The sequence below is a fragment of the Coregonus lavaretus genome (assembly GCF_964263955.1).
Source record: "Coregonus lavaretus genome assembly, chromosome: 36".
Taxonomy (NCBI): domain Eukaryota; kingdom Metazoa; phylum Chordata; class Actinopteri; order Salmoniformes; family Salmonidae; genus Coregonus; species Coregonus lavaretus.
This window is the reverse complement of record NC_140023.1, coordinates 14,000,346-14,014,237: the sequence shown is the minus strand read 5'-3', so window position 1 is coordinate 14,014,237 and position 13,892 is coordinate 14,000,346. Positions and strand designations below refer to the sequence as shown.

General features: G+C 43.3%; 1 protein-coding gene across 1 annotated transcript in view; it reads right to left on the bottom strand.

The window, feature by feature from the left end:
• The window catches only part of slc24a3 (solute carrier family 24 member 3), a 113,394-nt gene that overhangs the window by 49,048 nt on the left and 50,454 nt on the right, over positions 1-13,892 (bottom strand). Inside the window, exon 2 of the mRNA XM_084153396.1 lies at positions 117-242. Within this exon, the coding sequence (XP_084009522.1) occupies positions 117-242 (126 nt within the window). The remainder of the gene's footprint in view (positions 1-116; positions 243-13,892) is intronic.

The following is a 13,892-nucleotide window of genomic DNA, read 5'->3' as shown; positions in this document are numbered from 1 at the left end:
CTTCCCCGCCTTTTTAAGTCTTAGGACAAGACATTCTGGCAACCTTACCTTTTGGCTAATAGTTTCACCAACCTGGCAACCAAAACATAAATCACAACTTCCATAGCGGGACCTACCTGGCTCAGTGCAGTTTTTGGACGAGGGGTCCAACAGAGGGTCTGTCTCGTTGTCCCAGGACTCTAGTAGCCTCCGACTCTCCCACCCGGCACCCTCCTCAGTAGTAATGCTGGAGAGGTCATATCCTGGGATGGAACGAGAGAGTATTGTTAAGAGTTAAAATCACTCTGTTAGGTGCGTATACCATAAAAGAGTGGGCCGCCAACAAAAATGTTAACAAGGGAGCTAATGCATCCCATGCCAAGACATTCACATACAAATATATCTTGATTTCCATTATGTATATGTGGATATACAGTGGGGAGAACAAGTATTTGATACAATGCCGATTTTGCAGGTTTTCCTACTTACAAAGCATGTAGAGGTCTGTAATTTTTATCATAGGTACACTTCAACGGTGAGAGACGGAATCTAAAACAAAAATACAGAAAATCACATTGTATGATTTTTAAGTAATTAATTTGCATTTTATTGCATGACATAAGTATTTCATCACCTACCAACCAGTAACAATTCCGGCTCTCACAGACCTGTTCGTTTTTCTTTAAGAAGCCCTCCTGTTCTCCACTCATTACCTATATTAACTGCACCTGTTTGAACTCGTTACCTGTATAAAAGACACCTGTCCACACACTCAATCAAACAGACTCCAACCTCTCTACAATGGCCACGACCAGAGAGCTGTGTAAGGACATCAGGGATAAAACTGTAGACCTGCACAAGGCTGGGATGGGCTACAGGACAATAGGCAAGCAGCTTGGTGAGAAGGCAACAACTGTTGGCACAATTATTAGAAAATGGAAGAAGTTCAAGATGACAGTCAATCACCCTCGGTCTGGGGCTCCATGCAAAATCTCACCTCGTGGGGCATCAATGATCATAAGGAAGGTGAGGGATCAGCCCAGAACTACACGGCAGGACCTGGTCAATGACCTGAAGAGAGCTGGGACCACAGTCTCAAAGAAAACCATTAGTAACACACTACGCCGTCATGGATTAAAATCCTGCAGCGCACGCAAGGTCCCCCTGCTCAAGCCAGCGCATGTCCTGGCCCGTCTGAAGTTTGCCAATGACCATCTGGATGATCCAGAGGAGGAATGGGAGAAGGTCAAGTGGTCTGATGAGACAAAAATAGAGCTTTTTGGTCTAAACTCCACTCGCCATGTTTGGAGGAAGAAGAAGGATGAGTACAACCCCAAGAACACCATCCCAACCGTGAAGCATGGAGGTGGAAACATCATTCTTTGGGGATGCTTTTCTGCAAAGGGGACAGGACGACTGCACCATATTGAGGGGAGGATGGATGGGGCCATGTATCGCGAGATCTTGGCCAACAACCTCCTTCCCTCAGTAAGAGCATTGAAGATGGGTCGTGGCTGGGTCTTCCAGCGTGACAACGACCTGATACATACAGCCAGGGCAACTAAGCAGTGGCTCCGTAAGAAGCATCTCAAGGTCCTGGAGTGGCCTAGCCAGTCTCCAGACCTGAACCCAATAGAGGGAGCTGAAAGTCCGTATTGCCCAGCGACAGCCCCGAAACCTGAAGGATCTGGAGAAGGTCTGTATGGAGGAGTGGGCCAAAATCCCTGCTGCAGTGTGTGCAAATCTGGTCAAGACCTACAGGAAACGTATGATCTCTGTAATTGCAAACAAAGGTTTCTGTACCAAATATTAAGTTCTGCTTTTCTGATGTATCAAATACTTATGTCATGCAATAAAATGCAAATTATTTACTTAAAAATCATACAATGTGATTTTCTGTATTTTTGATTATTTTTTTTGATTCCGTCTCTCACAGTTGAAGTGTACCTATGATAAAAATTCCAGACCTCTACATGCTTTGTAAGTAGGAAAACCTGCAAAATCGGCAGTGTATCAAATACTTGTTCTCCCCACTGTATCTGTTGTGTGAGGCTAGATTGGAGCTAGCAGTGCAGAGTTCATGGAATGTGTTATTCAGAATGTAAGAATGTCACATAGGACGCAGAGCTCAGCCCCATTCCCATTATTAGATATCAGCACTCCGAAAATCTGGTATGTCGGAATAAGATGAGATCATTAGGAGCATTTCTAAGGCAACACAGTCTGCGGTGGCGTGCTCCGTAGGCCCTGGGGTGATCATTCTGGCGGCTCAGTCATCTGGGTCACCATGTCCTCAGGTCACCGCCTCCAACTCAATGCAGCTCCCAAGATGCAACAGGGCCTGACATTAGGATTTGGCGATGCCTGCTAATAATAGCCCTTACTATATTTATAAAAACGGGGATTAAAAACAAATCGCAGCTTCGCTCGCCTGTCCACAAGTTGAGGAGCAGGCGGATAGGATGATGACATGTGGACGCTGACCAGGGAACCTAGGATGGGTCCATGTTGTGTGACTGTAATCATAGAAATGAATACAGAGCCTAGAAATAAATAGAATATGTCTGTCCTTGTGTGTTTGTGCAACCTGCACAAGACTGCAGACAATTTCCTCTTTGTAGGACAATATTATATTTTATGATGTGAAGTGTTTATTTCAACCTTGGTGTATCAGAACGAATCATTACAAAAAAATGTCTTCATCGTCACAGCCCTACCTATAAGACGATCCCTGCCCTGTGCGTCTGAATTCTCAACCCCCCTTTCTTTCTTTCATCTCTACTCCAGTCTTCCCTACAGTATATCCTCCAGGAATCCCTCAGGTCTTCCCCATAGGAGTGCCATGTACACTCATTCTAAAGCTTCAATTTGACTCTTCTACAGAATTTCTTGCTTCCTGCTATCTGAGCAATTGTGTATCAGAAAGGCCCACTGTGAAAGGCCCACTGTGTCTCCCTCTTTCCCTCTTTCTCCTCTCTCTCTCTCGGTCTCCCTTTCTTCCCCCTCTCCTTCACTTCCCATACCAAAACACTGGAGTGGCTCTCTCTGGGGCTTTCTGTTTGATGATGCATGTCCCAGGCAGGTAGCCTAGCAGTTAGAGCGTTGGGACAGTAACCGAAAGGTTGCTTGTTCGAATCCCCGAGCTGGCAAGGTGGAAAAATCTGCCGTTCTGCCCTTGAGGAGCAAGGAAATCAACCCAAAACAACTGCTTCCCAGGTGCCGATGACGTGTATGTTGATTAAGGCAGCCCACCGCACCTCTCTGATTCAGAGGGGTTGGGTTAAATGTGTAAGACACATGCAATGCATTCAGCTGTGAAACTGACTAGGTATCCCCTTTCCTTCTCATTCAGCTGTGGGAGCACTGAGTAGACTACATGTTAGAGTACAGAGGCCTTCTCCATGTAGGGCCGGCGCCAGAATGAATCAGTTGGACTTACCATTGGTGGGCACATTTTTTCATGGGATCTCCTATGCATTCGTTATAGTAAAGACCATAGGCAGCTTGTGAGTTTCAAGTTTGAGGAAGCTTACAATTTATTCTAGCATTTCTACCGATCTGTGTGCCAGTTGATTATTTTTATATGCATATTTTGGTGGAACAGTTTCATTTCAATAATAACATTTTGGTTTCTCAAAATCATTGTCATGTGGTTAATCATACAAATCTGAAGTAAAATGATAAAAATTGAAAAGTTAAAATTCAACTAAGGCGAGAGCACCAGCCTCTGCCATATGGACACATTGATACACTGAGATACATTGGCATCTAAAGAAATGAGCCAATGCAGCAGTAAGCCTATAACTTCCATCTTCAACTAAGTAAAATACATAGGACTAAAGCCGACAAAAAAACTGTAGAAAATATCCTGATGAAAAATCTGGTTCTTTCAATCACATTCATCTCTCTATTCTACCTGTCTGCCTCCCTTTCTATCTCTTGACTTGAGCTATTGTTAGTGAAGTGCAACATTGTATCAAATAATTAACTGGGTCCAGCCTAAAGCTGTCGCTATAGAGTACCACAGTATGAGTCGTAATAACCATAAAACCTAGAGGTCAAACAGGGGAATGGTTCCAATCGTTTTTCCACCATTGATTTTCCCATAGGGGATTTTAGAAACACATACAGTGGGGAAAAAAAGTATTTAGTCAGCCACCAATTGTGCAAGTTCTCCCACTTAAAAAGATGAGAGAGGCCTGTAATTTTCATCATAGGTACACGTCAACTATGACAGACAAATTGAGGGGAAAAAATCCAGAAAATCACATTGTAGGATTTTTAATGAATTTATTTGCAAATTATGGTGGAAAATAAGTATTTGGTCACCTACAAACAAGCAAGATTTCTGGCTCTCACAGACCTGTAACTTCTTCTTTAAGAGGCTCCTCTGTCCACTACGCCGCCAGGGACTCAAATCCTGCAGTGCAAGACGTGTCCCCCTGCTTAAGCCAGTACATGTCCAGGCCCGTCTGAAGTTTGCTAGAGTGCATTTGGATGATCCAGAAGAGGTGTCACATGGTCAGATGAAACCAAAATATAACTTTTTGGTAAAAACTCAACTGTTTGGAGGACAAAGAATGCTGAGTTGCATCCAAAGAACACCATACCTACTGTGAAGCATGGGGGTGGAAACATCATGCTTTGGGGCTGTTTTTCTGCAAAGGGACCAGGACGACTGATCCGTGTAAAGGAAAGAATGAATGGGGCCATGTATCGTGAGATTTTGAGTGAAAACCTCCTTCCATCAGCAAGGGCATTGAAGATGAAACGTGGCTGGGTCTTTCAGCATGACAATGATCCCAAACACACCGCCCGGGCAACGAAGGAGTGGCTTCGTAAGAAGCATTTCAAGGTCCTGGAGTGGCCTAGCCAGTCTCCAGATCTCAACCCCATAGAAAATCTTTGGAGGGAGTTGAAAGTCCGTGTTGCCCAGCGACAGCCCCAAAACATCACTGCTCTAGAGGAGATCTGCATGGAGGAATGGGCCAAAATACCAGCAACAGTGTGTGAAAACCTTGTGAAGACTTACAGAAAACGTTTGACCTGTGTCATTGCCAACAAAGGGTATATAACAAAGTATTGAGAAACTTTTGTTATTGACCAAATACTTATTTTCCACCATAATTTGCAAATAAATTCATTAAAAATCCTACAATGTGATTTTCTGGAAAAGAAAAATGCTCATTTTGTCTGTCATAGTTGATGTGTACCTATGATGAAAATTACAGGCCTCTCTCATCTTTTTAAGTGGGAGAACTTGCACAATTGGTGGCTGACTAAATACTTTCCCCCCCCACTGTATTAATGGCTGTCTACTTTGATTCTAATTGGCATTTTCGAATCAGAGTAAATAGTGCCGAATATATTGATAAGTCACCTTGTCCGAGAGAGATTTACATGGTTATCAAAACGTCACGCCAGTGTAAGCCTACACGAAACACAGCCCTTATTTTACGTGTTTCTAAAATCCCCTACGGGAAAAATGAATGGTGGAAAAACGATTGGAACCATTTCCCTGTTTGACCACTAGGTTTTATGGTATTATTATTATGGTATTATGACACCTCCACTGTGGGGCTCTATAGCGAACTTGCAACATTGTATCAACTAGCCTATTCTGGGCCCTCTGAGTTTCCCTTGCCAGTGAGCTTGGGACAGACCACTGTTTTTTATGAAGTTTTCACTGGATATATGGAATCATCAGATCATGATATTTTGCTCCTTCACACCGAGGCTTGGAGATTATCGAGGCCAGGAGTGTTGGAAAGATTGTTCAAATACTGAGGAACTATAATTGCCAATGGATGTTTAAAAAACGGACTTTGTTGACTTACTGTGTGAGGTGAAGAAAACATTACTGAGAAGCTTAGCTTATTAGTGGTGGACGTGATGAGTTATGACAATCAGAAATGTGCACGCAGCAGGCCAGGTAAGCCTACATCTGTGCGTGCTCAGGCGCGCTCCCTCAACGTTATCAGGACTGAGAAACCAGACACGTGCTCATTGCGCACATGGAGCACTCCAAACAAAAGACAATAAAAAAATTAACAAAACTCGTAATGGTTATGAAATAAACCAAAACTTGTTTCTCACAAGTGTAGCAGGTTGTAAACTCCACAAACAACGTTTCCAGTCCGAGAATGAGAATGGTAAATGACTGTAATTCATACAGAAATTAATGTAAATGATGGGGGAATAATGGTCATTTACTAGGCCTACAGGTGACATACACTACCAGTCAAAAGTTTGGACACACCTACTCATTCAAGGGTTTTTCTTAATTTATTTAAAAAATTTACATTGTAGAATAATAGTGAAGACATCAAAACTATGAAATAACACATATGGAATCATGTAGTAACCAAAAAAGTGTTAAACAAATCAAAATATATTTTATATTTGAGATTCTTCACATAGCCTCCCTTTGCCTTGATGACAGCTTTGCACACGCTTGAATGAGTAGGTGTGTCCAAACTTTTGACTGGTACTGTATGTAAATATAAGCAATCAAAGAACAAATAATTCACACAATGAAACAATGTATATCACAGTGTATATCAATAATGTCGCTCTTGCTGCTGGTGACTCTCAGATCCACCTCTACGCAGACGACACCATTTTGTATACATCTGGCCCTTCATTGGACACTGTGTTAACAAACCTCCAAACGAACTTCAATGCCATACAACACTCCTTCCGTATCCTCCAACTGCTCTTAAACACTAGTAAAACTAAATGCATGCTCTTCAATCGAATGCTGCTTGCACCCGCCCGCCCGACTAGAATCACTACTCTCGGCGGGTCTGACTTAGAATATGTGGACAACTACAAATACCTAGGTGTCTGGTTAGACCGGAAACTCTCCTTCCAGACTCACATTAAGCATCTCCAATCCAAAGTTAAATCTAGAATTGGCTTCCTATTTCGCAACAAAGCTTCCTTTACTCATGCTGTCAAACATGCCCTCGTAAAACTGACTATCCTGCCGATCCTTGACTTCGGCGATGTAATTTTAAAAAAAGCCTCCAACACTCTACTCAGCAAATTGGATGTAGTCTATCACAGTGGCATCCGTTTAGTCACCAAAGCCCCATATACTACCCACCATTGTGACCTGTACGCTCTCGTTGGCTGGCCCTCACTACATATTCGTCGCCAAACTCACTGGCTCCAGGTCATCTATAAATCACTGCTAGGCAAATCCCCGCCTTATTTTAGCTCATTGGTCACCATAGCAACACCCACCCGTAGTATGCGCTCCAGCAGTTATATCTCACTGGTCATCCCCAAAGCCAACACCTCCTTTGGTGTTGCCATTCCTTCCAGTTCTCTGCTGCCAATGACTGGAACGAACTGCAAAAATCTCTGAAGCTGGAGACTCTTATCTCCCTCACTAACTTTAAGCATCAGTTGTCAGAGCAGCTTACCGATCATTGTACACACTCTGTAATTAGTCCACCCAACTACCTCATCCCCATATTGTTATTTATTTTGCTCATTTGCACCCCAGTATCTCTATTTGCACATCATCTTTTGCACATCTATCACTCCAGTGTTAATACTAAATTGTAATTATTTTGCACTATGGCCTATTTATTGCCTTACCTCCATAACTTGTTACATTTGCACACACTGTATATAGATTTTCTATTGTGTTTTTGACTGTACGTTTTGTTTATCCCATATGTAACTCTGTGTTGTTATTGTTTTTATGGCATTGCTTTGCTTTATCTTGGCCAGGTCGCAGTTGTAAATGAGAACTTGTTCTCAACTGGCTTACCTGGTTAAATAAAGGTGAAATAAAAAAAATAAAAAAAATGAATGTGCAAGAATTGGCGGGAGACAGCTGAGGATTCTGGAGAGAGACACGCCATATCTTCGCCACACACCCATCCCTTTCTTATTGCAACATTGTAAACTATACACAAGACACATTATCTTCACACATATTTTAGATGCTTATCACTGACAGCCACAACTCAATCAGCTAGACCTATTGCCACGAGCACTACCCAAATTGCGGCCTTCCCAAATTTGCATAGGTGTACACGATTATGATTTGAAACAATCCACAGCAAAAAAAATGTAAGAAGCTAATGATCCTCTGTGGCTAAGTCATGCTCCCTGGTGAAGTATTTTGAATTATTTTATTTATACAGGAGTAATTATATAATTTTGGCAAAACATCAATTTACTTTACAATCCTAAAAGTGCACTGTGCACCCGCTAACTTTATTTTTCAATTCGCAAGAGGCTGAAACCAGAAATCAGTATATAATGACGAGATTCTCATGTCCCCGATACCTATAGGAGTCAAGAATAGCAGCACGTTCGTGAAGAATTCAGCATAGCAAGTTTGTATGAAGGTCGGGTTATTAAATGGGTAAATAGTTTAATCCATTCTCCATTTCATGAATTTATTCACAGGTAAATAGTAATATGCTCTAAACCGCTCTGGTGACAAACAAACTTTGCTGCCCTGTTTCCAATCTTCCACATGGCTGGGAGTACCTATTCAAGTAAGTAAATACATTTTGAAAATGTAAAAAAAAAATGTATTATTAGCTAACTAGCTACAGTGCAGGCTAATTCAAATGAGCTGCTAACGTAGCTAGCTAGCTATCTAGCCAACTTTACATACTGTATAGCTAGCTAAGTTAATTAAATATCACCAGTTACCTAACTTAATATTAGCTAGCTATCTTGATGTATTTATCATTGTAAAAAACAAACTCCAAATGCATTTGAAGGTAGCTAGCTAACAGCCATGGAGGAGGAAAGGGCAACCCCAACTGTCAAAGTGAGAGAGTAGACTATTCTGGATAGGGCAGGTACTTTTGTGTAGTTCCAGTCCCTAGAAGTGAGGACGGAGATAATAGTAACATAATATTCAGTGCTGTCTAATTTGAGTATAATGAACTTGGTTTCTTGTGATGTTTAACGTCCTCAGATACAGAGAGTTGTGAAAGCCTTTCTGCAGATGAAGAGGTCCTAATGAAGAGCAGTGGTTCTCAGTCCTGGGGACTCAAAGGGGTGCACATTTTTGTTTTTGCCTTAGCACTACACAGCTGATTCAAATGATCAACTCATCATCAAGCTTCAAGTGGTATTTATGTATTCATTTGTGATGCTATCCTTGATCTGATCCTGCTGTTGTCACATGCTATACATGCATGTGTGTGCACATGCATCTATCTATCCAATGTTATCATGATTTGTTTAAAGAGATATTATACTTCAGTAATCCACAATGACCTTCTGATGTAAAAGTCTAATAATTACAATATCTTCCATATTCCTACAGATGCAGTGGGGAGAACAAGTATTTGATACACTGCCGATTTTGCAGGTTTTCCTACTTACAAAGCATGTAGAGGTCTGTAATTTTTATCATAGGTACACTTCAACTGTGAGAGACGGAAAAAATCCAGAAAATCACATTGTATGATTTTTAAGTAATTAATTTGTATTTTATTGCATGACATAAGTATTTGATCACCTACCAACCAGTAAGATTTCCGGCTCTCACAGACCTGTTCGTTTTTCTTGAAGAAGCCCTCCTGTTCTCCACTCATTACCTGTATTAACTGCACCTGTTTGAACTCGTTACCTGTATAAAAGACACCTGTCCACACACTCAATCAAACAGACTCCAACCTCTCCACAATGGCCAAGACCAGAGAGCTGTGTAAGGACATCAGGGATAAAATTGTAGACCTGCACAAGGCTGGGATGGGCTACAGGACAATAGGCAAGCAGCTTGGTGAGAAGGCAACAACTGCTGGCGCAATTATTAGAAAATGGAAGAAGTTCAAGATGACGGTCAATCAACCTCGGTCTGGGGCTCCATGCAAGATCTCACCTTGTGGGGCATCAATGATCATGAGGAAGGTCAGGGATCAGCCCAGAACTACACGGCAGGACCTGGTCAATGACCTGAAGAGAGCTGGGACCACAGTCTCAAAGAAAACCATTAGCAACACACTACGCCGTCATGGATTAAAATCCTGCAGCGCACGCAAGGTCCCCCTGCTCAAGCCAGCGCATGTCCAGGCCCGTCTGAAGTTTGCCAATGACCATCTGGATGATCCAGAGGAGGAATGGGAGAAGGTCATGTGGTCTGATGAGACAAAAATAGAGCTTTTTGGTCTAAACTCCACTCGCCGTGTTTGGAGAAAGAAGAAGGATGAGTACAACCCCAAGAACACCATCCCAACCGTGAAGCATGGAGGTGGAAACATCATTCTTTGGGGATGCTTTTCTGCAAAGGGGACAGGACGACTGCACCGTATTGAGGGGAGGATGGATGGGGCCATGTATCGCGAGATCTTGGCCAACAACCTCCTTCCCTCAGTAAGAGCATTGAAGATGGGTCGTGGCTGGGTCTTCCAGCATGACAACGACCCGAAACACACAGCCAGGGCAACTAAGGAGTGGCTCCGTAAGAAGCATCTCAAGGTCCTGGAGTGGCCTAGCCAGTCTCCAGACCTGAACCCAATAGAAAATATTTGGAGGGAGCTGAAAGTCCATATTGCCCAGCGACAGCCCCGAAACCTGAAGGATCTGGAGAAGGTCTGTATGGAGGAGTGTGCCAAAATCCCTGCTGCAGTGTGTGCAAACCTGGTCAAGACCTACAGGAAACGTATGATCTCTGTAATTGCAAACAAAGGTTTCTGTACCAAATATTAAGTTCAGCTTTTCTGATGTATCAAATACTTATGTCATGCAATAAAATGCAAATTAATTACTTAAAAATCATACAATGTGATTTTCTGGATTTTTGTTTTAGATTCCGTCTCTCACAGTTGAAGTGTACCTATGATAAAAAATTACAGACCTCTAAATGCTTTGTAAGTAGGAAAACCTGCAAAATCGGCAGGGTATCAAATACTTGTTCTCCCCACTGTACCTTGCAACTGGAGATTCCTTCAAATCGATTGCCTACAGTTACAGTGTAGGGCACTGCAAAGTTGGGTGACCAGGGCCATCTGGGACTGCCTCCTGGGGGAATTCAGGCGTGTGAAGGCTACCTGTGTCCTGCATAACTTCATGAGGATGGACACGAGGACCAGGGCCCAGATTCACAAAACACTTCTTACGCAAAAACTGAAGAAGATCTTAAGAAGAAGATTGTTCATAAGTGCAATTCCTCAAAAATATCTTAAGATTTTATAATTTTCTTACGAGCTTCTCAAATATCTTCTTACATTTTAGCTAGCTATTTAGCTAGCAATGGCAATCATGTAAGCATATTCTGTAATGAGATCACTGTTCTAAAACATGTTCTTGGGTTTAAAATAATAAATACTGAAACTTTCAGATGAAGTTTGTGAGTTCATTAAATATGTTGAATTGTGTTCATTAGCTTCTTCTCTCACTGCCCTGAGTTTAACACAAGGGTTTAGCTGTCTTGGAATTAAGAACATTTCCAATAACTTTATTTTCAAGAATCTAATTTCTTCTTAACTTTTTGCTTAAGGAGAAACATAAGAAATAGTGCAAGAACATTTCCAAGAATCTTTGAGGAATAGCAACTTTGCCTAATTCTCTTCTTTAGTCTATAGTTACGGAAAAAAATGCCAGTTAAGAATACATTTCTTCTTAAGAAGGTTTTGTGAATCTGGGCCCAGGGGGTGATCTGCAGCTCACCGCCGTGTGCCAGAGGAGAGGTCTGCTGCTCTTCAGCATGTTTCAAGGATGGGTGCCAACAACGCAGCACGGGAAGCAATCCGTGTGCTGGACACCTTCACCTCCTACTTCTTCGAAGAGGGTGCTGTTCCCTGGCAACACCATAGACTACACTATGCACAACCAAAGGCTCTTTTAAGAGCCATCCACATTGCAATAAGAGTATTCTTCCATTTACTTAGCTATGTCAACTGCAGTTATCCAACTCCCAGTTTCTCTCCCTTTGATTTCTACTTCTCAGGTGAGGGTGCTGTTTGGGTGTGATGTCTGTACAAAAACAAAAAGGCTCTTTTAAGAGTCACCCATATTGAAAAAATTTAGAACAATTAGACAACCTATAACCCACACACTCGTGTATCAATCTGATTGATGGACTGTGTTGTACAGTAAGCAGGATCTGATGTATAACTGTGTCTCCTTCCACATTCAACGAATAGGCAAGAGGACCAACCATGGAGAATAGTAAGACATTTCATTATTTCTATAACTACACTATATTGTTTGTCCTCGTGTGTCTGTGCATGTTTTTCAGTATAAAGTACTTTGCAGCCACTTAGTGTGGACACCAGGTGAGGCCACACACACAGTCTATTTAACTACCTTATTTTCTCAATAACAGTCACTCTCCTTCACTTCATCCCTCTCCCCCCTTCTCCCTAAATCCTCTAGGTTATATCTGCTGTGTCTGTGAACCCCTCCCACATCTGAACTTGGGCTCCCGAGTGGCGCAGCAGTCTAAGGCACTGCATCTCAGTGCTTGAGGCGTCACTACAGACCCCCTGGTTCGATTAATTTACATTTACATTTACGTCATTTAGCAGACGCGACATACAAATTGGTGCATTCAACTTATGATAGCCAGTGGGACAACCACTTTTTTTTATGGGGGGGGGGGGGCTGGTAGAAGGATTACTTTTATACTATTCCAGGGTTTCAAGTGTCTCCGGAAGGTGGTCAGTGACTCCGCTGTCCTGGCGTCGTGGAGGAGCTTGTTCCACCATTGGGGTGCCAGAGCAGCGAATAGCTTTGATTGGGCTGAGCGGGAACTGTGCTTCCATAGAGGTAGGGGGGCTAGCAGGCCAGAGGTAGTGCCCTCGTTTGGGTGTAGGGTCTGATCAGAGCCTGAAGGTAAGGAGGTGCCGTTCCCCTCATAGCTCCGTAGGCAAGCACCATGGTCTTGTAGTAGATGCGAGCCTCAACTGGAAGCCAGTGGAGTGTGTGGAGGAGCGGGGTGACATGCGAGAACTTGGGAAGGTTGAACACCAGACGGGCTGCAGCGTTCTGGATAAGTTGTAGGGGTTTAATGACACAGGCAGGGAGCCCAGCCAACAGCGAGTTGCAGTAATCCAGACGGGAGATGACAATACACAACACAAGTGCCTGGATTAGGACCTGTGCCGCTTTCTGTGTAAGGTAGGGTCGTACTCTGCGAATGTTGTAGAGCATGAACCTGCAGGATCGGGTCACCGCTTTGATGTTAGCGGAGAACGACAGGGTGTTGTCCAGGGTCACGCCAAGGTTCTTTGCACTCTGGGAGGAGGACACAATGGAGCGGGCAGTCCTTCCCAGGGAGGAAGAGCAGCTCCGTCTTGCCGAGGTTCAGCTTGAGGTGGTGATCCGACATCCACACTGATATGTCTGCCAGACATGCAGAGATGCGATTCGCCACCTGGTTATCAGAAGGGGGAAAGGAGAAAATTAATTGTGTGTCGTCTGCGTAGCAATGATAGGAGAGACCATGTGAGGATATGACAGAGCCAAGTGACTTGGTGAGAATAGGAGAGGGCCTAGAACTGAGCCCTGGGGGACACCAGTGGTGAGAGCACGTGGTGCGGAGACAGATTCTCGCCACGCCACCTGGTAGGAGCGACCTGTCAGGTAGGACGCAATCCAAGAGTGAGAAGCGCCGGAGATGCCCAACTCGGAGTGGGTGGAGAGGAGGATCTGATGGTTCACAATATCAAAGGCAGCAGATAGGTCTAGATTCCAGGCTTTATCACAACCGGCCGTGATTGGGAGTCCCATAGGGCAGCGCACATTTGGCCCAGCGTCTTCCGGGTTTGGCCGGTGTAGGCCGTCATTGTAAATAAGAATTTGTTCTTAACTGACTTGCCTAGTTAAATAAAGGTGGGAAAAAAACATAGAGGGCACAGCATGATCAGTGGTGAGAGGTCACTTGGTCGGGTCAACAGGAAGTATTATTAAAGAGATGCTTTACAGAT